This window comes from Dromaius novaehollandiae, chromosome 7 (assembly GCF_036370855.1).
Source record: "Dromaius novaehollandiae isolate bDroNov1 chromosome 7, bDroNov1.hap1, whole genome shotgun sequence".
Taxonomy (NCBI): Eukaryota; Metazoa; Chordata; class Aves; order Casuariiformes; family Dromaiidae; genus Dromaius; species Dromaius novaehollandiae.
Window position 1 is genome coordinate 29,699,163 of NC_088104.1, and position 27,592 is coordinate 29,726,754.

The following is a 27,592-nucleotide window of genomic DNA, read 5'->3' on the forward strand; positions in this document are numbered from 1 at the left end:
GTAGGTCTCAAACTCTGTTCTGTAGAATGTCAGTGGCTGGAGAATTCCTTCAGAATGAAAATGAAAAAGGCAATGTTTTCACTGGTAAGAAAGAAATCAGGATACAGAAAAGCAGAAATCTGGATACAGGTTGCAGAGGTGCTGCATATAGCACACCAGCTGGTATCTTAAGGGTCAGTAGAAATTCGAAGTGGAATGATTTATCCTTAGTGATATTGCCACAGGCAGAAGTGAAAGTTCACATCATCAAAGTGATGTGTACTCTTTGTAAGCACACAAGATTTGTTCCGTAACATCTGTTAAAAATGGAAGGCAAGTCTAAACTGTGCAAATGTATCTGCTTGTTTAGGGAGATCAGTGCTTCTATATTTTGTAGGAATCTAGCATCCAGTTAGTCTCCGAGGTTAGTCTCTCAGTTGACAAGGCTACACAGCATGGCAAAGTGGGATGCATTCCTAAATCTACCTTTACCTGCAAAGCACATTCTTTTTGTATGCCATCACTTCTGTGACTTGCGGAGTCATTTCTTCCTGAGAATTGATTGACAGTGTTACTGTTGATGGGACACATAGACATCCCACAGAGTAGATCATCTTCAAACTGCAAGTACCATCTAAACAGATCAGTTGACAGTTCAACAGTTACTTCAAGGGTGTAAGGCTGTTGTATATAATCTTATCTGAACTATTTGTTGCCTTTTGGAAAACCATAGATCTGTTTTCAGTAGCGAGGAGTACTGGGACTCTTGTTCCTTAAGTGTATGCAGGTTTGATAAATAGACCCACCTTGCGCCTGTATTGCATGTGGCTGTGTACACGCGAAGTATCAGGGAAGACTTTGAATTTCTGGCAGGAAGTCATTCTGCCAGTCTAAACTTAGACATTTAGTGATTTTTTTCTTAGACTTCACCAACTTCTACCCACAAATAAAAGTGTACCAGAGCTTGAAGTTTTAACACTACAAAATATTGATATTTTAATTCAAAAGGTACTAAAAATCCCTGTGCTGTAAAGTGCTATGTGTTACTAAGATTTGGAAACACTATGCAAATGTTCCAACCAATTCATTACAACAAAGTAAAGTAGTTACTACTTTAGTCCCCTGATGTCGTCAGAGTCAGAGCCAGAAATGGCATATGGATCTCCTGACTATCCTTATATGGAACGTATTTCACCAGGCTCTCCTTTAATTTACAAATGTGTTAATCACCCAGTATACAATGGTTTCATTTGCTCATGTAGCGTAGTTTTGCACCACACAGCTAAAGACTGTTGTTCTTTCAGCATGCTTACTGAATAATGGAAACATGGTCTTCTCTGCTTAATTGTATTTCCTACTGTATGCAGAAGACCCTTTTATGTGTATATGTTTGTGTTAGAGGTAAGGCTGGAAGATTTTTTTTTTTAGAAATTTTCTAAGCTTTGGAACTTTAGAAATGTTCTAAGTCTTTCTGAGTCCTTCTATCACTATGTATTTGTGTCCCACACAAAAATGCAATAAATATTAGGGGATGACAACTTGATGAACTGATAAAAGACTTTAATAAAGAATGGGTCACTTTGCTGGCATTAAGAGAATGGGAATTCCAATAAATATTCCAGCAATCTATCCAAGATATGCATAAGGAAAAAAAGGGTCAGTTGTGTAAAATTATGTCCTCTTAATCTTCCCTAAGCATTATCTATGGAAATTCTGCAAAAAAGAACAGGATGTGGTAGGGGGAGACAAGCATCTTAGGGATTTTTTTTCCCCCCATCCCAACCCAGAGGGCTCTACAACATACTGCTAAATGAGAACCATAAGGCAGAAGTAACGTTTTAAAACCAGCATACTTGGAGTGATATTGTGAAGACTGAGGGCAGATAACTGTAATATCTAACTTTCCATGGGTGATAACACATGCAGAAAATAATAAAATATTTGGTAAGATGTATGGAAATTTCATGATTTGCTTTTGTGTTTTTTTATAGAAGCCCACAGGAAAAGATGTATATAAAAGAATTTGAACCCAAGTTCATGAAAAGGTTTTCCTTTGTTCTTCATTATAAATACCCCTAAGATTTTGTAGAAAGAATGAGATTTGTGTAGTTGACCCCCCCCCCCCAAAAAAAAAGCAACTAGTCTCTAAATACTTGTTAATCGTGGAGTGTAGTTATGCTTGTGCAGTGCTTGAGGATAGTAAGAAGTTGGTTTGCAGAGGTGGGAGAGTTCTCAGAATAAGATGATTTTTTCTGATGTTTGTAAGAAGAGTTGGACAAGGTTTTCATAGCTATCACTTGTAGTTCTCAGTTGAAAACTACTTTTGTTTGTTTCTTTGTGTTTGCTATACAGTCTGAAGAACTTTTTTTTTTTTACTTCCCTAAATATATAGTTACATTGACTTTGAAATGGTAAAGCTGCAGCTCTTATTTTCCCTTTTCTGCAGCAATGTTTTATCCAGAAATACCTTCCTATTGAGTACAGACATTTTAAATCTATCTTCTGTTGAGATATACAGAAGGTCCACCTAGTTAATTGCACCTGTTATTTGTCAGGTACATAACTTTTTATGTGCTTCTTTTTCTTCTTTTCTTCAAAGCTTGAACATACAACAGTTTAGATTTCAGAGTTTAATGCTCTAGATATTGCTTTATTTTTTCCTCCTAGTGTGACCTTCACCCATTAATCAGAACCTGTATAGTGACAGTGGAAGCATTTTTATCCAAGTATGACTGTTGTTATAGGAAAGAAAAAGAAAATACGATACTGTCAGTTTTCCATAGAAATTGTCTTCACCATTGAGAATGTGAACTGAGACTTGGGTACTTTTCCTTTCAGTAATGAGCTCTATCCCATTAATTAATTATTATTTTTATTTCATTCCTAGTGATTCTTAATCAAGGACAGATTGTCTCCTGAAAGGTTTGTATCTGATTTAGGCAAAGGATATATTGCCCTGAATTGCTTCTGGGATGTATTAAAACAGAGAGCATGATCTGCTATGTTGATTATCACTTGTTCATCCAAAGTAGCAGCCAGTTTTCAAAACTCAGGTACCCAACCAAACACCTTTTGCCATTACATGGATAAAAGAAACACACCTTACATGAAAAGCCAAGAACTTGTTGCTAGTCTAGTTAAAGTCTTTCATTAGTCTAGCAGCCTAATGAAAGAAATATTATTAGGCCAATTACAATAATGCTAATACTTATAGTTCAAATTATCCAATTATTACAGCTCATTCCCAATAGTGATTCAGTTAAAACTGATATATCCAAACTTTCCTTAACCCTTTTCTGGTGTTATGGTCCTCCTCCAGTGCTGCTTAAGAAGAAAAGGGAGATTCATCACAAGTTTTCAGCATCTTGAGTTCTTCATGTGGAGGAGTATGAAGCTGATATTGATGTTTTCTTCCTCCTCTTCAGCAGGAAAAGGGTGATGTTGATGCTGATGGTTTCTTCCTCTTCATTCTAGAGTTTGTTTGGGGTCATTTTTATACATTTGCTGACACAAACCACTTGCTCTTTCTTTGTTAGTTTACACTTGCCTATTATAACCACATTTGTTATATACAGTATTTCTGTTAAAAGTGTTGGATAATATTTGTTCTCTTTTTATCCCTAAAACCAGTTTTATCCATTTTCCAAAGTTACATTAACGAGCAGTAATTGACCACTGCTGTATTGTTTATAGCCCTGGGGCCCCTGGTTTCATCCTGTGAAAGGATGAAACTTTCAAGGCCTCTGCTATGATCATGTGCTTGTACTTTCAGGGGTCTGTCTTAAAATCCTGTTTTCCTTCAGTAGCCTCAAGCTTGGCCTTACTGATAACTTAAGCACTGTTTTATTGGCACAACCTGGTCACACATTTATCGTTGCTGTAGTTTTATTAATGGTTCACTCTGCAACAACAATGATGCTCTAGAAGACACGTGTAAGTACAGACACATACAAATACAGGCACTGCTCTTGAAACCACTTGCTACCAATATCTCCTGTTTACAGTAATGTCAGTGGTATGTTACCAAAGTTACTTTACAACATACCTCAATTGGATTGTCGATAATGAAGGCATAAGTCAAACAACACAATTAATTTGTTCTACAATATGCAATCTTAATATTTAATAATTATTTTTCCTTAATCTTGTATTTTTCTCGTGAGGGTCTGTACAAATAGTATTAAAAGTTGGCTTAAAGAGTAACTAAAATTTTGCCTGTGTCAGCCCACTATGAGATATGTGTGAACATTTGCAAAGGCCTGTTCTTCTCTCAGTTTGCTGTGTGTCATTAGTCAAATTTATGTATTCTTTGAAGAAGCTTGTCATGGTCCTGAGACAAAAGTCTCTGGCAAGGACCAGACCCTGCTGCTGAGAAGCAGTTCCTGAACAAAGGCTTTGAATGCCTCAGCGATCCAATATATAACCAATATAAAAATGTGATTGTGATTTCACTCTGACAGAACGAGTCAAAATAAAGAGCTCACTTAGGACAAATTCCTGTATCTGCCTCAGCCCATCACAGTTATTACAGTATCCTTCAAGGATTATGGAAAAAAATCCTTTAGTGGACCTGACCATAAATATTCATTCCTCATTTTCAGTTATTGTACACATTGTAAAGACTGGAAAATTTTGAGATTTGTTAGGTTCATTTCAGTCTTTGTGGGAGTCTTTCCTAAACTGTCAGCTACTGAAGAGGCTGAAAACAGAAAACAGTCTAAAAATGTATGCTTCCAACTTCTAATGTGCTTTTCAAAAAGTTATTGTGTTCTAAGTGAAAGAATATCTGCTTAAGATTGTTTCCCTAGTAGCCAGAGTATCTTTACCATTTTTTTTTTTTTAATGTTGATGAGTGCATGAAGAAATATATGTATCTCAAAGTGGAACTTCAGGGCCTTGTGCTTTAAAAAAAAAATAATAAAATGATTAGTCAGCTTTGACATGAAAAATGATTTAAAATGAACTAAAATAAGAAAGTAGGACTTCAGTCTTAACAAGGACTGCGGACCTAACCAGGCAGTTGTACCCAACTGGTAAGTCATGGAATTAGGTGCATTAGGTAGGTGTACCCAACCAGGACATCATGGAATTATTTCCCCAGGTATAATACTAGAAGTGCTTGCAACAAACTATACAGAGAGAGGAGGGAAAAAGATTAAGAATAGCAGCATGATCCTACAAGAGATAGAGAATTTCAGTGCTGGAGCCACGATGAATCATTTTGACCTATACTGATAGCATTAGAGGCTGAGTCATCCTCAGCTATGCGCCCAGCTTCACTGTAAAAATGTCCCATTGTATCTACCTTAATAATCACAGTGATAAACATAACATACATTCACATATGCACATTTTTTGTGTTTATTTGAAAAAAGAACAATATAGAACAGTATTCCACTTTGTGGCTTTATCGTCTCACACTAGAAAGTGATTCTAAAGTTGTCTAAGTGATTCTTAACCAAGAGGCAGAGGTGACCTTTCTCTAAAAGGAGTTCTGAGTGAGGAAGCCATGGTTCCTGTGAAATGATTTTTGGAAGGTGAATGGTGTTCAAATGGGTATTTTCCCACCAGCTTAAAGCTTTACAGATAGAGTTTAGATGGGATGTTGTGGAGCTCTTGTTATGCATGGCAGATTGTAACTAGCCAGAGAATGAAGCAGTCATCAGCATTTAGCACTCAGTGACCAATATCAACCTCAAAATATTAAGAGGCAGTGGCTGACTGAATCAATATTCTGGTCACAGCAGAACTGTCAGAATTTGAAAATATTATATATGCTTAAAAGGAATATTCTGAATACTTAATTTCACTGGTGGAGTGAAGGGAGGGTAGTGGATAATGCTGTGGGATCAGTGAATGACACGTCATGTCTAAAATGATCCATGCTGTGTACCAAGTCACTCCGCTTGCCATTTAGAAGAAGCAAGTACAAGCCGTTGTCTCTGAGGGCAGCCCCACATTCAGAGCAGCCCTACATTTTCTGAGATGTGTGGAGTCAAGCCCTCAGCTTCGCCCCTCTCTCTAACTGTGCTAGACATAGCCATTTCTTAACGGGATTGAAAATGATCTGTTGCATATGGTTTTTAAATTAGAATCCTAAATGGTGCCAAAGTGGGCAAAAAGGTAAAGTGATCCTTAAAGAAGTGACATGTACCTACTTTGTCTTTAATCTTTGTGGCTGAAGAAGCTCCTTTGACTGTTACTGGAAATTCCTACATTTAATTTAAAAAGTTGGCTCTTCCTGAATGCAGCAGGTGTTTCTCTACTGACTTAAAGAGAAGCAGAAATAGGCCTAGCGTCATTAAATAAATACCTTTATAATCATGGGCTAGCATATGTAACCACTTTCGAGATGTACAAATGTGTTTCAGCATTCTGAGCTTTTCATTATCTATTTAAATTAATTTGTTTAGCAAGATGCTAAATCTGTGTTTTTATGCTGTTTTCTTTGGTCTTGGCCTTAATATTTATGAAGCACTCTGCTGACTTTTGCTGAATCTAACAAAAAATATCCTAAAGCTTGCAACATGATCAGACCGTTCTTATACACGTGGTTACTGGCTATCTTGGTGAAATACTCAGTATGCAACAGTCAGCAGTTTTGCACCTTTAAAACAAAGTTTTTGCACAATGGCAAAGCTGGGGCCATTGGCTCCAGATAACATAGTTATCTTAAAACAAAAACTACAAAAATCTTAATTTTTGCTTCAGAAACTGTTACTTGACAAAAGCCTGGGCTCTTGTTCTAGCGCAAGCCATAGTGCTATCTGAATCCTGCAAAAGGGCATACAGTAAGGGAGTTGACGTTCAAACACCGCAATGATGTCAAATTAAACATAAGACTTATCATGCTAGAAAGGGCATTAATCATTACAAAGTGAAGTATGTGTTTGTTTCTTGCGGATAATTTCTCAAGGATAAACATTAAAAGGAATAGCAAGTAAAGAAAGGAAGTCTATTTTTTCTTCTATTGTTCCATGGCATATCTTTTGCAATGACCTAATCAATAGTAATTAGTAAGATCTTAATCAAAGGTTACTAGCTTTCATGTATACTAAATGGGTATTCCAACGTATTTCATGTTCTGATTTTGCTCATAATTTTGAAAAGTTTTTAATTACTATTGCTTTTCATTTTAAGCTTAGATTTCATTTATATTTCCTGTGAGCTTACATAGGGAAATCTAACTGGGCTGAAGACAATTTAATGAGAGATATTTCATAGATGACTAAAGCTAATCATTTCTCTTGATAAAAGAATTTCAGAACAGTTTTGTTCAGCTTATTTCTGTCCTGAGTTAAGATCTAGCAGTTCCTTTCAGTAAACAATAGATGTATTACAAAAGGATAAAAGGATCAATGTGAATTTTTAGATGTATAACATAAGATATATAGTAATTAATATAAATTTTGTGTATAAGATTTGAATATAAGAGCTAGTTCAACAGTTCTTTTTTTGCAGACTATACAGCAAACTGAACTACTATGCATTGCTTGAATGTGCTCCTGAGCCACTTTTTATTTGTCAACATTTGCAGTGAATCAATTCATTTTAAAATTAAAGCTAATTTACATCCTCCAAATCACAAAGAATTTCAAATGTGTTCTATGATTAAGCTGTTGTTGTATATGTTCCTGAGGGAAACAATAAGGGTAGAATAAATACTATGTTGCACTAACAGATCCGAATGTCACTGTTAGTCATAGACAGTTTAATCCACTCTCAAAATGAAAAATGGTGCCTACAGACTAAGGATTATAGTTTCCTTGAAACTTGCTATTTGTTGCTGTTTAAGTGCATTAATTATTTGGCTGTTAGAAATGAACATTCCTGCCTCTTTGTCTTTGTTCCCATTCTCTTCCCTAATTTCCTTCTCTTCCCCAGCAGAAACAGTGAGTGAAAGTTTTTGCTTACTTGCAAATAAAACTTCTGATTTCCAGTCTCCATTCTGGCCCATGACAGGCACATTAAACACTCCCATCCTTCCCTTCCTCTTATTTAATCCCCACTTGCTACTGCGAGTTTGGCATTAGTGCTTGTGACAGTGCTAGAAAAAGAGCACAGTTTCGCATCAACTGAATCCACATGTTCAGTGATAGTGTGGACTCCAAGGACTTATTATTTTAAATTCCTGCATTTATCTATATTTGTATGTTTTAGATTTCTTCTAATATTAAAAGACCATCAGGAGGATATGGCTGCAGTTTGCGGAGTTGTGCAGTTAAATAGAAAAGGAAAGGATTATTCACAAAGGAATAGTCTTTGTCATCTGGAGGTCTTAATATGTGAACGCATAAAACGTGATTCTGTTGCAAATTTGTGGACCCCTCTCAATTTTTAAGGTAGAGTTTAAGTTTTATAGCTTAAAGTGTGGTACATATAGCCATAGGCAGAGGCAATTGGAAGCAGCATATAATTTGCAACAATCTGAAAATTATTCACAAGCCAGCAATAGACCAAACAGATTTATTAAAGACTTCTAAAAAACAAAGTAAATGACCAGTGTTAAAGTAAGTCATCCATTGATCAAATGAGAAGATGAGATAATTCACTGTATAAGACAGAAATCATAAAAATGTTGGTTGGAAGGAATCTCTGGGGAGCCCAACGCCAGCTCAGCTTCCTGCTTACCAAGTCTTGAATAGCCGCAAGGCTGGAGATGCCACAAGCCCTCTGGGTAACATGTTCCAGTGCTGCACTACCCTACCAAGGAAGTTTTCCTAGCCACTCTCAGGAAGAATTTGGCTCCATCTGCTTTATAACTCCTCTTAAATGGTTATAGGCTGCTGTTAGATTTCCTCTTAGCTCCTATTCAATTGCAGGAATATATTTTAGGAATTAATTTAATACTGGCAGTGTGAAAAAAATTGTCTATTAGTTTCCTCCTTAGCCTACTTTATTTCTGTGGTTGAATTACTCACTTCATTGAGAGATCTTGCTGTTTCTCCTTTCTGTTGAAATAACTTTTCTCATTTAATTTCTGCTAGGGAAGGCTTTTAACACTAATAATATAAATTTTTTTGTTAATATTTCCTTGGTGCTTTAATTGTTCCTGTAATCTTTACAAAAGGAGCAATTTTGGTTTTTTTTTAATAATGTGAAAGGTGAAATAATATGAAATATGAATTGTGAAAAATACGTAGAATTGCAGGCCACAATACAGGAGATGCTGCCGTGTTGTGCTCAGTAAAGTGAGGGGGTCTCCAGCTGTATAACAGTAAGAGATAAACCCACGCAAATCCCCAAAGACAGAATGAAAGTAGGTGTATTTTACATATTACTAAGTAATGCTTTCTTTTAAAAGGCACATTTCATTCCCCATTTGAGTGGTCACAGGGGTTATGAGAACTCTGCTCTATTCAGTTATTTAAACCTGATTAAGCTCAATCCTCTTTGAAAAAGGATACTAATAAGGTTTGGCATCACATTTGAGCATGTTGTCACTCTCCTTGTCGTACTATAATTCATATTAAGAAACAATAACACATCTCAGTTAAAAGGGAGTTATAGAGAACAGTCATGTATTAATCACAGAAAGGGGAATTATCTAGAATAATCACCAAGAAATAAGAAACATTTGTATTTAATCCCTATATTAATCAGTAATCAGATTTTTAAAAACAACATTGAATCTAATCAAAAAAGTTATTAATGATCAAAAATATGTTTTATAGCATATACAGATTTAAAAGGAAGAAATATTTAATTTTAAAAAAATAAATTTCACATCTGCATTGCCTTTCAGTAGAAATAGCTCAGTAAATGTGCATTTGACAAAAAAATTTTAAAGGAATATTTTTCTTTCCTGGGTGTCACAATCATGATACATTAATCAAAATTATAATTTATTAAAATAGTCTGTGAATAGTTTTTAGCTCTAGCTCACGTTTTCGTAAAAGCATTTATTAACATACTTGATTCTCTAGGAGGTTGGAATATCAGCATCATTACTGTCATGCAAAATGAATCTAGCAAATTAATTTTTTGCTACTTTCATTTCCTTTTCTGCTCAAATATGTATATTATGTACATTCCGTAGCGTGTGTTTACCTTCCAGAAAGGCACTTAAACAAGATTACAGCCTTCAGTATGGTCTTCTTAAAAAACAGTTGTATCTATCAGTCCAAAACAGTTATCACATGATATGTGAAACTGTGATTTTCATCAATTATGGTGATAGTTTGTACAATGTAAGAATGCCAGGGAAATCTTTATTGTAATTATTTTTGTTCCTATTAGCTTATTAATATGTAGAGAATCAAAGATCTAACTAGGGAAGGTATCTACAGAACGGTATTCCAAGAGGAAAAAAAGAAAAGATTCTCCAAACAAGAGAAGCTCATGCACATCCGTACTCTTCCACATTTCCCTAATCATAATGAGACAAGAAGGTCTGTATCCAAATGGTGTAAGCCAAATCTATCACAAGGTAGTTCTCACCAGACGAGTAGGGATTTTTTCTTGTTTTTATAGGGTACAGTCTTTTTGAGCTCTACGTTTGTGATCATCAAACTTCATTTTGGTTCTGAAAAAGATATTCCACATGAAGTGGAATTAGCAAACCCTTGTTTGCAGTTTTCCCCTTTCAGCTAGGTTTGGTTCAGAAGCAGGAGCTTAAATTACATTCTCAGAGTGTTGGTAGATTCCAGGGTTATTTGAGGGAAGGAAACATGCCTGATATGAGATCTGTAGCAACCTCTTTATGCTATTTGGGCTGAGGCTTATGGAATATTTTATAGTTAGGGGGCAAGAAAAGGAAATTTTATTTCAATGAGTTGATTTTAAAAGCTAACAATAGTGTAAATTTGGGAGAGATGATTCAATGACTGCTGGGAATACTGTCATTTTTCCTGATTTTTTATGTAAAATAAAAAGTCAACAAAGAAGCAAAATTTTCTGTCATGGCTATTAAGATTTGTAATTTTATACTTCCATTGACCAGAAAATGAATTTATGATATGGTCTGCGTATTGTCCACATCATTAAAAGTCCACATAATTTAACCATGAATCTAAGGTTAAAAGCAAATTGGCATAATAATATCTGAACTGCACTGTGCTAAAATCCCCTCATAAGCATCTTTCTGACTCCTGTCATTACGAAGACTGTTCTCATTGCTTCATGACTGTACCAAAGTTGTTCCTAGACTAGTGAGATAAGCTTTGTGCAGGTAGAGGTTATGAGAGCATCTCTGAATAAGCAGTCCTTAGTTGGTGTTTTTGTTGTGGGGAGAATGTCTTTGGTTTTTGTGTAGGATACTAATGCTACTGAGAGAGCCTGAATCGATGCTCGTGGCTTGCTAAGAGTTCCTCTTCAGTTTCATAAGCTTTGTTCAAGTCTCACTGGTTTCCAGTGATGTTATCTGACCCTTTGTTCTTCAGGGTCAGTTCTGTCAACATCAAATTATACGTTTTAAAGTATCAAATGTTTAATTTGAGGCTGATTTTGTAATATAGTTCCTTTTGCTTTTCTCTCATTTTATCATTTGTTAGCAGAGTATTCAGGCACAGTGTTTCACTCGCCTGAGCATATTTATTAATTAATGTCTTCTGCATATTTTTAAGACCTATTAATTTGAAGCATTATTGTTACAAGTGCTTAATCTTGAGTTTAAAAAAGCCCACAATTTTGCAGGGTAGTAAAAGACTTGTAATGATGAAGTAAGAAGTGCACTTAATGCAATAATGTCTTTGCTTCAGAGAGGCTGTGATCCACAAAGGTCTTTTGGCACCTGGCTCCCACAGCAAGATCTGTGTTTGTGAATTAGGCATTGTGGTTCCTTTTATAATGCAGGGAAAGATTTAGGATATTCTGCCTGGGCTTTTTGAAAAGTGGGCTTCTGAAAAGAACTACCTAATGTGATAAATGGTGAAATGAAGAGGACAAGGATGAAGTTACCAGAAATGGCTTCCCTTTGGAAAATAATTTAGGATTTCTTTGATTTGTATATTGGTATCTTCTGCTGCAAGCGTGGAGACACGTGAGCTGGATTCCTTTGAGTGAGATGCAGAGACGCGAATTTGTTCCTCGTGTTGTTCTCATGTATAGTTCCATTGATACATACGGTATATGAGCTAATAAGGTCTTCCTCTTCATCTGGACTTATATAGCTCAGTTCAACATGATTAAATGGATGTGGAAAAAGATTCTCAGTTGAGTTCTGTCTAAGTAGGTGGGATGTTTTTGCTTCAGGACTAGTTTTATATTTAGATTCATTAAAGTAATCTAGCTTCCACGTGAGCACAAGTGACCCTCTTGCAGGATCCCATTGTAAGACTGGAGAATTAGGGCCAGACTTTCCATTGCTCAGTACTTTGTGCAATTGTTTGAAAAAGACTTTGATCTATGCTCTGCATATTCTCAGTGGTAGTACAGTGTATCATAGTAATGATGCAGGAAAATGGTGAATGAGGCATTTAGTTCTTTTAAGGAATTTCATTTAATTATTCATTGTGAACTATTCGTTGGACTCTGTACTTCCTAGGACTTACACATTTTGAGCTGGTTCATAAACAGAGGAAAATATATGAGGGAATCATATTTAAATAGCATATGATGGCCTGCTAATTATTTGCATACTGATACATGGAAGCAAACAGAAAAAACATCAGGCATTAAACTATTGAGCTTAGCATTAATGAATAATTCTGCCACATAGAAAGGCAAAAAAAGTTTAAGGAAAAGATTCTTTTTAAGGCATACTTTATTGCTCCTGTTTACTTTGACCAGCTTTAGCTGGGCCTAATAATATTCAAAATGCTTGCACTTAAGATATTTTTCATATATTTGGATAATATTTTGTTTTCATTTGCAGAACACCCACAAGCAAAACCTACAAAATACAAATATAGTACAACATAAATGCAATGCTAGTTATCACTAGCATGACTAAGTGTGGTACAGGAATTCAGGTAAGAGTTTATCCAGTGGCTAGATAAAGACAAGTGAAAAATAACTGCAATATATATAATTCATATAAATTATTAAAGCTCTCCATGAAAAAGATTTAAATATTAGTTGTAAAAAAAAAAAAAAAATCCCATTGCAGAACTAGTTCCTGTTATGCTTAAAACAATTATATTCAGTACAAATCCTCAGTGAAAAAAGGACCTTTCATTTGACTTGACAGCTGACAGAAGAGAAACTCTGGAACAAATCATTCCAGAAGGAAAGACAAACAGTCCAACCAGAAGTCTGTGCAAATGAAACTTCTTCCAGACTCTTCTGTCTTACACACTGACACCTACTTATAACAGTCAAGCAGAACAATTTGATCACTTAAAAATAGTAAACAATTCTTCTGTACCAGAACTTGTATGTGCTAAACAAATAATGAGTGATTAGGCTGATGAGAGGCATCATTCTGTGCATAAATGAATGAGATTTTTGTATGAGGAATATTTTTCTGTCAGTAGGAAAAAAATTGGTCAAAAGGAGCACATTAAAAAAATGTGAAAGAGCAATAACAGAAGAACAATATTTATAGAGTTCAGCAATCTCTGTTACATGTCTACCTCATATCTTTCACCAGCGGTAAGGCTAGATCTCAGTACACCTTGAATGATATAAAGCTAGAATTATTGCTTTTCCATGTTCAAATAGCCACTGATCATGACCAGCCATTAGGCCCCTTACACAAAAACAGTGGCAAGTTATCAGGTTCTTCCCAAACTCATGAAATAATGATCTTATAAAAATATGTCCTCTGGACTATTACCCATAGCAGGGACACACCGAACAACTGAACAGCATTCAAATGAATTTTTGGACCTATGGGAAAGACTTTTTACTGACATGAAGGATTAGGAAGGGCTCTGTGTATTTTTCTTCTGTGATAGAAAGAAAACAATATCCCCTTTCTGTGTGGTGAATTAGAGCTGTGCATGTTAGTCTCACCTAAAGAACAGGCTGGACATGAAGTCAAATGAGATGCTGGATCAAATTTCAGTGTCTGTTGGACTATAGCATCAGAGCAGAACACCAGTGTGAGCAAGAAACAGAAACTCCTTCAAAGGGAAAACCTCTCAATTTCAAAATATTAGTCTTATCTGGCCATAAGGCCTTTGTGGATTCATACCGGGGCCAGTACTTTTTAATGTCTTTATTACTGACCTAGATGGCAGGACAGAGTGCAGGACAGGTTTGCAGATGATGCCAAGCTGATACACTGGAGGGCAGGGCAGGTTTAGGGGGACTTAGTAGGCTGGAGAAAAGGGCTGACAGGAATCTCATGAAATGCAGCAGTGGCAGAATACAGAATAGCCCCATGGAGGAAGTAGTATAGGCCAGGGGGTTGACTGGCTACAAAGCAGCTTTGCAGAAGAAGACCTTAGGGTCCTGGCCAACAACAAGTTGAATGTGAGTTGAAAGTGTGCCCCTGTGGCAAAGAAGATAAACAGCATGCTGGGCTGTATTAGAAAGGGTGTAGCCAGCAGTTCTAGGAGAGTAATTCCTTTTATTTAGCCCTTGTGAGACAGCATCTGAAGTAATGTGTTGATTGGGGCAAGAAAGATACTGCCCTACTGGAACAAAGTCCAGCTGAGTGCCATCAAGAAGCATTCAAAACGCAGCTAAACAAGGCCCTGAGCAACCTGCTTTAACTGGAACTGCTTTGAACAGATGGTCTCCAGAAGTCCCTTCCCACCTGAGTGATTAATTTGTTGCTTTTCTTCCTATTCCGGTGCCTTCTAGAATATAATAGGATATATAAACCACAAAAAGTCATTAATTTCAGTAGTGTCCTTTCTTTACCCTTTACTTAAGAGCATATTCTATTCAGTCCTGTTTGGTATTGTCTAGTGTCAATATTGAACTTCTCTTAAATGAGAATCAAAAATATGGGGCAGGTTGGAGGGGTAGCAGTTAGAGTAACACAGCACATACCATCCGTATTGACCACTAGTTCAACAAGAACAAAGCATTCCTCACCATGTAATACAATATTATGCCTGCCAGATTTGGTGAAGTCTGAGGATGCTTTATGTGAAGGCTGGAGAATATCTTTTGAAGACTGTCTATTATATGCAGGCTAGAAGAGTGAAGTCATTTGAGGACTAGACTCTTGGTGGTGGTATGCATATATAGGCTCATTTGCTTAAGGCCTAGTCTCATTATTACTTATTACTACATCAAAGAGAAATAAGTCTGTGGAATGTTTATGGGAAAAGAGGGAATGGAAGCTAACAGTCATGAGCAAAATTCTGGATGAACATAGTCCTAGTCCTACTGAGACTGGTCTATATTCATCAAAAAAGCTACAGTAAAAATTATCTAGGTTACCGCTATGGTAAATTTTGATAATTCACTTGAAATGTATAAGTTTATTGACTGGATCACTCTGTTGGAAAACAGCTCTCATTATGAATGCTTACCAGAAAATGACTCTGATTATAAATGTTTATCATTCCTTTTTTGTGTATATGTGATTATTTCTCACAGAGACTCAAGGAGCTGAAACAGAGGGAGTTTGCTCGAAATGTAGCTTCTAAGTCAAGAAAAGATGAAAGAAAACAGGAAAAGGCCCTTCAACGTTTGCACAAGTTAGCTGAGCTAAGGAAAGAGACAGCCTGGTAAGTGAACAGCTACTGAAATGTAGAAAATACTTTTAAATTATCCCTGAACTATTAGCTGGTGCTTTGGGACACATGGCTGTTAGAATCCTCAGCTGGAGCCGAGCACACAGTTTTGTGGCATTTTTGAAGCAGTATGCATACAGTAATTTGGTTCACACTATATGAAGAAATAAATGTTTAACGTTAGATTTTCAGTGAAGCTAAAACGACATGTATTTTTAGTTTAAGAAAAAGATTGTTTCATGTATATTTCATAAAACCAGGCACACTGGTTGAAAGCTTAGTGAACTAGGTCATGCATTTGAAGGCTGACACTACTTCATTGATGAGGTGAGGAATACAGTCTGTCTTTCTAGGATGTGACAGATCTCCGTGATTTAGTTTTCAAACGGCTTGCCTGGGAAAGCATCCAGAAATCTAGTTTTAAATTTCAATAACTGAATGTTTTATATTAAAAGATAAGTGCTCCTTTTCCCAGCTCAACAGAGTGCTTACGTCTCATGGCAAGAATGACTCCTCACTAGTCATATGTTTTACTGTTGAATCTAGGCATACCACTGAAGTTAATGTTGAGCTTGCTGGTTGTGACCGTATGCTTACTAAAATACTATACACTGACAAGCCACTTGTTTGTACCAGGTTGACTTTTCACAATGAAGTCTCGTGAAAAAAACCTGTAGGTGCTCAGATGATCAAAAAAATCAGATGCTCAAAAGCAAACATTTTCTTTTTATCCAGGCTTCATCTTACCAGATGAACTAGCAGAGAAGTCAGACTGTAAGACCTGTATTTCTGTGTCAGTGGTAGCGTCCATAATTTGTATGCTGGGCAACATACAAAAACAAAGTGTCTCTAAACAGGTGGATATGACATGAATCTTGAGAGGTCTGTTTGACATGAGCAAAATAACATCTATTTTTTACTTTTTTATCTGTTTATGATAAGTGATGTAGAGACTCTTTCGCTCTATCAGCTTTCCAAATTCAATAATTGAGGACTGTGATTTTTATGTTCTTAGCTTTAGATATTATTCCCTGAAAAGTACTTCAAAATCTGACCTTGGTAGATTACAGGAATGATGTATTGCTCCTCTTTTTTGACATTAGTGAAACACAGATTTTGCTGTTGTTGTTTCTGTTATTTTATAAATATCCTTCTTCTATTTTCTGAAGGAGAAATTGCCTCTGAATTTTATTTCTCCATTTCATAATTGTTTTCTACTACTACTTTGTATCCTTAGAGGTGTGATATAAGCAGACAAGCAGAATTTTTTTAAACTCGCATTTTTTAAGTTGGGTTTATAGAAGAAGTCAACATTTTATTTTGATAGAGAAAGGTTTTTTTATATATTTTCAATTTATGCAGAACTGGAAAATGCAGGACTTCTCATGAGGAAGTCTTTTCTCACAAAAGCTCTGCCTTAATTTCTAGATCAAATAGATTAAATTTGTCATTCTTCAGCACTTCTCTGTCCTGAACTACAGCTGCAAGTTTTCCCCATGACCCATCATCCAGTATTATTGTGCACTATAAAATACAGAAAATTTTGTTGAAACAACAAAAAAATATTTTGTAACATAGAAAATTCCATTACTCCTAATGTTGAGTGGTTTTTTTGTGGATCCAGGAAAACTGGCAGCTTAAACAATTTTTGCTCTTCTCCTTGCTTCCTATGAAGTCAAATAGAACAGATGGGAAGAGGACATGAAATGAAGAACAGAAGTAGACAGCGATAAATTTTTTCTCAAGAAGGATGAATCACTTATTGCACTACTGTCAGCTGAACTACTTTCCTGAAATTATTTTTCCATGAAAGAAATTGCTGATATTGCTACAGTTACATTTGTGAACACAAATAAGAAAAGAGTTGATGAGGTGATTGCCTGTAGGTGGAGAAGCAGCCACTAGGATTATGACTAAGAGGGAGGTAATCTATGGGGGGGGGGGGGGGGTCTCTGTTTTAATGTATTTTGCAGCCCAAAGGAATTTAAAACCTCTACTATTTGTAGTAATAGTGTTGAAACTATGCTAGTCTATAGGGAGAAGCAAGATTTCTAGAGAAAGATAGTCTTTTCTTAGGCCAGCTTGTATGCCTAGGAAAAATGAACTACCTTTATAAGAATATTAGCATCTTATAACCTCACATGAAGGAATTCTGGGTACAATGTTTGCTCGCTTCTTTTAACTAGTCCAACTGATCTTACTAAAATATAATGACTTTTTTACTATTCTAAAAAGACTCTATAGAGTCTTCCTGTTTCCTTAAGAAACTTTTAGCCACCAACATAACACCAAGTTTCGCTAGCAGGCATATAGTACTAATATCTGCATTTCTTTGAAATGTACTTATGCTGGGTTTTGTTTTCCTTTCTAGTGCTCCTGGAAGTGGCCCCATGTTCAAATCCACTACAGTAACTGTGCATGATAATTCCAATGATATCCCACAAAGTGCTGCCGTAGACTCTGCTGATATACAAGATTTCAACTGCACATTAACGCACAGTGCACAGAATTCTAAAGATGTTGCTTCTGTTATTTCTTCCACTGCTGAAAATGCATGTAGTAATAAATCTAACACTAACAAATTTGGAGATCAAGTTCAAGGAGCTCAAGGACATAAAGTTGGGTTCTCTTTTGCTTTCCCTAAGAAAGCAGTGGTCAAACTGGAGTCTTCAGCTGCTGTTTTCTATGAATATAATGATGAAGCATCTATTGAGCATGGTTTTAGTAGAAAAAGTAGATTTGTTCCAGGAGCTTGTAATCTTGAGTCTCCATCGGCAGAAATAGTTCTGTGCCCTGAGGAGAAACATAACTGCTTTTACCCGCTGGTGGAAAAATGCACTGAGGCAGAGGAAGCTCCTGAAACTCAGGAGTCAAAACAACCAGTCAGTAAAGAAAACAGAATACTAGAGAGTCCTGTATTAATTCCTGATGTTTCTCATTCAAAAAAACCTGTGTCTTCTGATTTGGATGACTGCAATATTGATGTAAGTACAACAGATTTACCAGAGCAAACGCTGTCCATAGGTGCAACCAATAATCATGTACTGCCCCTAGAATGCAGCAGTTATGAACTGCTGGGAAACAGATCTCTTGCTCAGACTGCTATGGAGGATTGTTTATCTCTGCAAGATACTACAGGGGAAAATGATAAAGACAGGAACAGTGATTCATCCACAATTGAAATTGAAATAAAACAACTTGGGGCTGATGCATTAATTTCATCAAAATATGAAGAAGATAATAGAACCCCACAAAGCAAATCAGAGACACGCAAGAGACCCTCTGAACCATTTGTTCCTGTTCTTAGCAAACATGGATCAAATATACTTCAGTGGCCATCGGAAATGTTAATTTACACAAATACAGACCCATCAATTTCTTATAGCTGTAATCCTTTATATTTTGACTTCAAGTCATCAAAAGCAAGTGACAGCCAAGAAAAGCCCAAGCATCAGCCAAACATACCTCATTCTCACTATAAAACTGAATCCAACCGTAGCCTAGTCTTAGATTTTACAAATAAATCCACTTCAGAATGTGGCGATTATGAAACGGAAATGAATAAAGGTGTGTGCAACTATACAATACCTCTTCTGAGTGATGTTTCCCTCATCAGAAATTGTGATCTTGCAAAAAATCAAGGTAAAATGTGCTTAGATGAGTCATTCAGGATTAAAAAAATAGAAAAGTGTCACATTTCTAAAAGTCATTTACGACAAACCACTGTGATAGATGAGAAGCATAACAAAGTCCGGATCAAAGAAAGTCATGTAAAATGGCTTTGTAAAAATAGAAAACGGAAAAGGAGAAGAAAACTATGTCATTGCCATCATCATCACCATTGTCGGGAAACAGCAAAGGCAGAAATGAAGATTCCCTCAGTGCCTGAACAGGAAATTAATTATGAAGAAGAAAATAAACATCAGCACCTTCAAAAAGATCAAGAGAAGTGCAGATATGATGCAGGGACTATCTGGTTAACTACAGATGAGATACGACAGTCATATCAAAAACTTGGCTTTGAAAACAAAAGTCATAAAAGAGCCATAGCTGCATCAGCTCATGCGTACTGGGACAGGGGCTCATGTGAGGTTTGGAATGCAAAAAATAGTAACCACAGCACTGAGTCTAACCACAGGAAGAGCAAAGCAAGCTCTCGGAGACAATCAAAACAACTGGCTCAGAATTCCAGAAGACAGAACTTAATGTACTCTAGAGCATTTTGTAGTTGGAAAGTCAGAAGATCAAGCTGTAGCCCAGAGCAAAAATGTTTAGGACATTGCAGTGAGGAGAAGAGTCTGAATCAAAATCAGTCCATAAAAAGAAGTTACAACTTTCTGACAGATGAACCTGAGAAATCCCATGGAAAACGAAGACAGCGTACCTATTCCTATTCATCAGATGAAAGTTTGTACAGACAGACATTTTTAGCAGAAGAATATTTGAGGCAAGCGAGTACTGTAGCTGCACGTCACAAGGCAAAAGGGAAACGCAGGAGGAGAAGAGCTAGAATACGTCATGTATTTATTGACAAGGATGCAAGAAGTGAGACCTCCAGACCTTTGGAAGAAAATGCTACGAATTCTACATTAAATATTTTGGGAGAATTGTTGATTCAAGACAATATAGAGCAAACTAATATGGATCCTGAAGTTGTTCATGGAAAAAATACAGATGAAATAGTGCTGCCAGTGGAAAACAAGTCATGTCTACAAACTGATAGTTCACATTTGCTGGAAAAAGACAAATTGACAGAGTGTTCAGTAGTTGAGAACCCTTTGAGTACGTTTTCGGAAGTTGTCACACATTCGGCTGCTTCAGTTTCTGAGCACAGTGTTCCAGCAACTGCATCCACAGAGGACATTCTGGAAGATGAAAAGAAAAATGAAAATGTAAATAATCATGAAAATCAAGCTCCTTATAAAGTGCCCATCACCAATAGAAATTTGGAACAAGTTTTTCCTAAATCATTTCTTTGCCACTATGAATTGGCTGAGTCTATACCACATGAGAAAATCAATGAGGTGACTAGTGAATGGGTACGGTGTAATTCCAGCATATTTAACAGCCCGCCACCTTTGCCATTCAAGGAAGCACATATAAACAGTCATAGCTTTTTAACTACTGAGCAGTTAATTGCCCCCTTCACACTGCCAGATCAGGCATTGATATTTCCTGCAGATAATCACGAGAAATTCAAAGACCTCCAGTCCGAAGCATATCAGCCGATCATGCAGCAAAATCTGCTCACTAACAAAGTGAAATTTGCCTTTCCTCCTGCGGCGCTCCAGCCCCCGAGTTCTCCTTTGCCCTTGCCTTTGCAGCAGCCACTGTGTTCTACCTCCGTTACCACAATTCACCACACTGTTTTACAGCAGCATGCAGCTGCAGCAGCAGCTGCTGCAAGTACATTTAAGGTTCTTCAGCCCCACCAGCAGTTCCTCTCGCAGGTCCCCACCCTTTCCAGAACACCTTTACCTCATCTGTCTGTAGGACCTAGACTTTGTCCAGGAGGCCATGCAACTTTTGTTGCTGCACCACATTTGCCCCTGATTCCAACTTCAGTTCTCCATCCAACTCACCTGACTTTTCCCCCTCTGCCACACACAGTGTTTCCTTCCCTGCTGTCACCACATCCAGCTGTCATTCCACTGCAGCCCCTCTTTTAGGACAGTTTTCTAGCAGCAGCAATGGGAAAAAGGAGCCTTCAGATAAACAAACTTGCTATTTCTACAGTCTCTTCAGCTCTGCAAAACAGTTCTGTGAGTTAGTGAAATAAACAGGTTAAAAATTCTCATTCATTTGGAAGGATTTACTGTAAGTATTATGATGCAAATGTTCATGTAAAATTCAGACCTATACTATAATTAAAGCACTGAATAGTCTGATACTATGAACTATATATACATAAGTGCAAATCATGTCTTAGAATATGTATAATGTATGTAAAATATATTTCTAGTCTGTAACTTACGTTGTAAAGTATTCACTTTTTGTTTTTTTATCTTTGTGTATTTGCACCTATTTAATGTTTAGACAAAGCTGATGCACTATGTTTTGTACTATGTTCTCTGAAACTGTAAATCTAGTGACAAACTATCTCTTGCAATAAATTTTTGTTAACTACTTAATTATATCAAAAATCTGTCATTGTAAGCCTCATGGATGTTCTTCCATGTTGTTGTGCATTTGAATAACATCCTCTACTCCAGCTGTATTCGGATAATCAGGTTTCCTTTACTTCAGTGATTTATCGCAGAGGCTCAGAGGCTAATACCTTGAGGGCAGCTGTCTTACCGAGCAAGAGAGAAAGGATAATAGATCTGTTCATGTTAGCAGTTTGATGTCACCATGACAAATTTTGCCTCCTTGGAGTATGTGCACAAACTGCTGACTGTTTGAGCTAATCCCTTTTTATGTTAAACCACAAAAAGACTACATAACAAAAATAACATAAATGATAGAGAAGAAGAAAAAAATCAAAGACAGTTTGACTTAAAATGGAACGTTCAGCTACCTTGTATTGAAACTGCGCGACACAGGGAAGGCCTTTTTTTCCATCAAGCCTCCATCTCTTCTCCTTTTTTGCATGCCTACATTTTGCATGTCCACATGAGCAAACACTGAAAGTGTGTCTTGCCTGTTTTGCTCTGTGAAACCCACATTTATACTTAGTTTTAGCGAGTTCAAATTCGGTACTCATCTATGTAGTAGACAATGTAGCCTCTCCCTCCGCCCTTTGGATGGAGCGCAGTAGACTGCCTACCTTAAAATGGAAATCCGCTCAGAAGAGTCAGCCAAATACTTATAGGCTGTCTTTGACACACATCTTACATTCACCTCAGTGGGAGACAAATCTGTCAGAGTGAAGATCCTTGCTTCTTGTGTGATACATGGAAATAGCAAGAATATGTAAGTGTGAAGGGGAGGTTATGAAGAACTTCAGATGTGGAACTTTTAATCCCACAATGGCTTGATTCAAATCCTTACCTCATTTCACTGTATTTCCTGCAGCTTTTTGGTATAAAAAGAATAATATAGAAGTAAATAATAATAATATACTGCTATTACTTTAACTGTATTTCAGAGAATTCTCTCTACCTCTGCAGCCTTTTTACTGTTGTCAAACCTCATCCAACTTTAGCCAATGGAGTCTTCTCATTCGGTTTAATATGAGGTATATCAGGCTCACAACTGTGATGGCCCAAGATAAATACAGAAGTGGTTCTGAAATAGAACCATCTCCTTGACTTAAAATGAAATAGTCATGTGAGTGCCACCAAGAATTTGCAGCAGGACCTTTAGCAATAGGCCCTCTGTAATAAAAGGTAAGCTAGCTCTGAAATTACTGACTTCTTTTCACCATTTATATATTATAATGAAATTATACACAGCTGAACTGAAAGAATGGTAATTTTGAAGATTATTAAAATACATTGTGTATTAATAGATACATACATTATCCATTTAACAAGTAATATTGTATCCGAAATATGTCTGGACATTATTTTCTGCATCTATAGCCTTAGAACTTGACTATATCAATATTGCAAGTTTTAATATAGTGCATTAAATCTGTAACAAGCAACATGTTGTCAATTATGATCACAAAGTTAGATGCTCGAGGTTTATAGGTTTTCCTTGTCATGCCATTATAAAGGGCTAAACTATGTTAATAAGCAAAAAGATAACAACAGCTGAGTGGTCTGGTTACGGAAAGCCTCTTAGAACCCCTGCCTGAGACTGTAGCATGCAACAGGATGTAGCTGAGCATCTGTGCGTATAATGCCATAAACAGGGTATTTTTTCTCTAGCTTGTAGTTTCAAGTGACTGCCTTTTTTTTTTTTTTTTTGTCTCGTACATGGAAAATATAGTTTAAGTTACTTCATCCTATTTTTTTTTTGTTTGTTTCATGAGTAAGTGTATGTAATCTGTACGACTCCACTACCTCCTGTAATATACAGGTGCCAAGCTGGCTCTAAGCCACATTGCTGAGGCACTGGACTCCATATAGCAACAGCAGCAAAAGGTGCATGCTAGTTAGTTAGCCTTATGTCTTAGCTCCCTTATGCTAGCTTTTGTACTTCTGTGCTCTTCTGCAAAATTCAGTGTAGACATTTCCCTAGATTCTCATGTCTCTTCAAAGAAATCAATCTAGTTATACAACAGTACTCTTCAAAAAAAGAAACAATGTAGGACAGTTATCATTACAACTTATCATAGCCATATATTTTAATCTAGCAGGAGTTTAAAAATTACAAATTTCAAATGTTCAGTTTTAATCTTCATTGAAAAATCTCATCTATTAACTTACATGTCTATGTTTTTCCAACAAAATGCTCAAACAGCTTTGGATTTTACGTTTTTCCTACAAATGAAATTAAATATATTCTATTTTAAGTTGTTAAACAGTTTTATGATACTGCACAATTACTTATTATATACTGTAATTGCTTTTCAATAGTGTATAAACAACTTACAATAAAAGACTAATAACCATCAAATGTAATCATTTTCTAACATGGTATTGCCTTTAGTACTAGAACTGTTTGTTTATGTGACTTCATATGTAAAAGCAAGCACCATATAAAAATAAATTACACATTAAGTTTAAAATTGAACACGCTAAATTAAATTACCTAATATCATATTCTTTTGAGTTTCTCTTTTATTGCTAAATATATAACTTTTAGTGAGTATGTTATCTAAGTGTAGTTCTTTTTCATGTTATCTGACATTTTAGATTAAATGTGCATTTTTATTCTATGACTTGGCAGTCTAATTTATAAGTAAAAATTATTGTAAGTGCTAAATAATTTAATTTTATGTCATTCTAAGTAAATTATACCAAATTTGTTTAATCCAATTAATTTGCTTTTGAATTTTAAAGTTTACACAAATCTAGTTCTTTTAAAAAGTCTATGTTCCTGTCTGGTTTACCAATTTATGGACTGATTGGACTATGTTCCTAATGTAAACAATTAAAAGTGATTCTGTTCCTTTAATCCAACTGAATTGTAAGAATTCAGACTGCAATGATAAACCTAAATTAGGTTATAGATTGTGTTAAATGGTTTCCCAGAACAGCTCTGCAGAGAAATGACTGAAAAATTAATATGTTCTGCTGAGATGAGAAATGTAATTTTTTGTCCTTGAAAAGTTGCAATCTGTCCAGACTATGACCTTGTTGGAGACCTACCATTTCTCAGGTAATATGAGCCATAGAATAATATTCTATAGGATCTTTCAGGCATTAAGAATCATACTCCTCTTGCATTGTTAAGCATGGTCATACATTTTGTGTTCCCCTGCCAGTAAATGCATAACATTTTTCTAATTCTACCAATATCTACAAGAAGCAGAAGAATCAAATTGTTTATTTGGTCTCATTCCCAAACTATACATTATCCAAGCTTTTAACTGCCTAGGACAAACCATGAGATTTAAGGTTCTGTGGGAGTGAGTAATGGTGTTTATGTATATCGAAACCTCTGATCACAGACCTTAGTAAAAGAAACAACTTGTAGCATCTTTTCCTGCCTATTATTGAATATTTTTTATTATTTGGTGTAATCAAGTGACAATGAAATTATTGTGAAGCAAAGGATCTTCTTTACATACAACATTAACTTTTTTAGTTCATAGACTTTTTACACTCATAAAAAACTCATCTGGGAATGGCATTCGAACTGAGCTTTGAATAACCACAGGAACATCCATTTCTCTTTAATATATTACTATGTATGATAATATGCTTCTTAGAAAATATACAGTTTACAAAATGGCCATAATTTTTCTGGGTTCTTTTTCTATGATCATATGCATTTTTTAAAAAAAATAGATATTTGGCATTATCTTTACATTTACGTGATATGCGGCATTTAAAATACAGCTTTAAGTATATTTGGTCAGATTCTTAATTGGTGTAAATCAATGTAAACCTTCTGACGTCACTGGAATTTCATTGATTTGTACCAGCTGAAAATCTCTAATGTTGCAATGGTAAAGATATTATTAACCTTCTCAGATTAAATACTAAGGCAATGTATTCTAGTCACACAAATGTATTTTGAGACACTTGTTTGTTTGTAACTACAGTGATATATCTTAATCTGTTGGGTATTTTAACCTGGTGTTCATAGACTACACAGTCTGAGCTCCATACGTTAATTTTCTGATTTCCATTGCTGTATGTTGCCTAAAGAATTATAAATATGTAGTAATGCACATACTTATGCAATATGTTGGCCTACTGTAAAATTTTAAAAGCTATGTTAGCTCTTTTTATTGAAAGTAAAGACATTTCTATTGTATAGAGATCATTATTTTTTTTAAATTAACAAGGCTTCCAATCTAATGTGTAAACAGACATTTCTGTAAATCATTTTGTTATGTTTATAACAGCTATATTTTTGTATATTATTTTATTTAGGTTCTTCCTTCTCCCTTTTAGTTCAGGAATTTTATAAAATTTGCTCTTTTTCTGTTTATATCTGTGTGTAACTATCTGTTTCTTAGAATTTATTTATCTATGAATAAGAACTAGCTTTTTTCTGAGTTTTAATTGCAAAAATTAGTATGCCAACTGTAATAATTACAAGACTTCTTATATTTCTTTGAAGCTTCTTTTTTATTTTATGGGTTTTATAAGAGGTCAGTAGGATTTCTGCAGTGAGTCTGAATTTTGATCCATGGATAAAATTCCGAAGCCAGTGAAATCAAAGGAAGCTTTGCCCTTAATATTAGCAAGGATTTAATTTGACCCAGGACATTAGGGCTCTTTATTCATTAAAAGTCCCTAAAACTCCTTTCAGCTGAATAATAATATCGTAGGAAATTATGAAGAGCACAACACAGTGAGGAAAAAAATCCATTTTAAATCCTTCTTTTACCTCCTTTGCTGTAAGGATACTTGTATTATTAATGAACGTAAAGCTATCTTTTAAATTTCTGTTTTTATCTCACTGGTGTTTTGAAACACGTACATGTACCTTCTGTTCTGATTCCAAAGAAATAAATACAGTTAATGAAAATGCTGGGTTTTCTACCTGTACAGGCTCATTTAGAAGATTTTAGGAAGCATGACTACATTCATACAATATTTAGGTAACATGAGATATCAGACTGGTCTTTATTCTTGCTGGGATAGGATCAAAATATGCAAATCCATGTAGAGAAAAACATAATAATTAAATAAGCTTCAAATATGAATATGCATTGGATATAGCATTATTTATATGAATTATAGAAGGTTATTGTTAAACAACAGTGGTGTTTCTGCTTTCTATGTATGAGATTTTTAAAGAGAATTTCTTGTTTTATTTTTTTTTATTTTTTTGTCAAAAGATGCAGCAAACAGGGAAGTTCTTTTGTAAAGTGATTAGAGATTTTTTTAATATATTGTAGATGGTACCTGTGCAAACATGGATGAGAAACAGCGAGTATTGCATATTCAAAATTGTACATTTTATAAAGAAACATCTTGCATTTGTAGTGCAGTCATATACATTATTTAGTCTAGTGAAATCTGGGGTGAGAATTAGGCTAATACACAGAAAGGAAATTCTGCTTCTAAAGGGCATGATCCTCTTCTTATACAGTAATAAATTGATCAAAAAATCCATTTGAATTAGTAAATCTGCACTACTGTGAATATAGAGAAAGTAAAGACCAGCACGGGTCTTGAAATGTAGCTCAGGTTAACCATCTAGATAATTTAAACCAAAACCTTCTTGTATGTAACAGACTCTTTTATACATGGCTATTATGTCACTGTAGCTCTGGCAAAAAATCCAGTCTTTTCTCTTTTACATTAATAATGACTATTGAAATAAGAAGGAGACATTCACTATAAGACATGCTGTAAGGAGGAAACCTGAATCTGTCAAATGCCTAAATAATACTTTTTGCTGGTGGAATTATGTTTGCTAATAGAAGAAATTGTATTTTGTATACATAAACATAGACATATTTGTGTGTGCATGTGAGTGTGCGTGTGTGTGTATGTATGTATGTGTGTTGGCATGGTGGCATAGAA

General features: G+C 35.6%; 1 protein-coding gene across 2 annotated transcripts in view; it reads left to right on the forward strand.

Moving 5' to 3' along the window:
- ZNF804A (zinc finger protein 804A) overlaps positions 1–21,685 on the forward strand; it is a 168,935-nt gene extending 147,250 nt beyond the window's left edge. For both annotated transcript variants that reach the window (XM_026109903.2, XM_026109901.2), the window contains 2 exons: positions 15,418–15,548; positions 17,926–21,685. In XM_026109903.2, coding sequence (XP_025965688.1) covers positions 15,418–15,548; positions 17,926–21,223 — 3,429 coding nt within the window. In that variant the 3' untranslated portion in view covers positions 21,224–21,685. The remainder of the gene's footprint in view (positions 1–15,417; positions 15,549–17,925) is intronic.
- Positions 21,686–27,592: the final 5,907 nt, after the last annotated feature.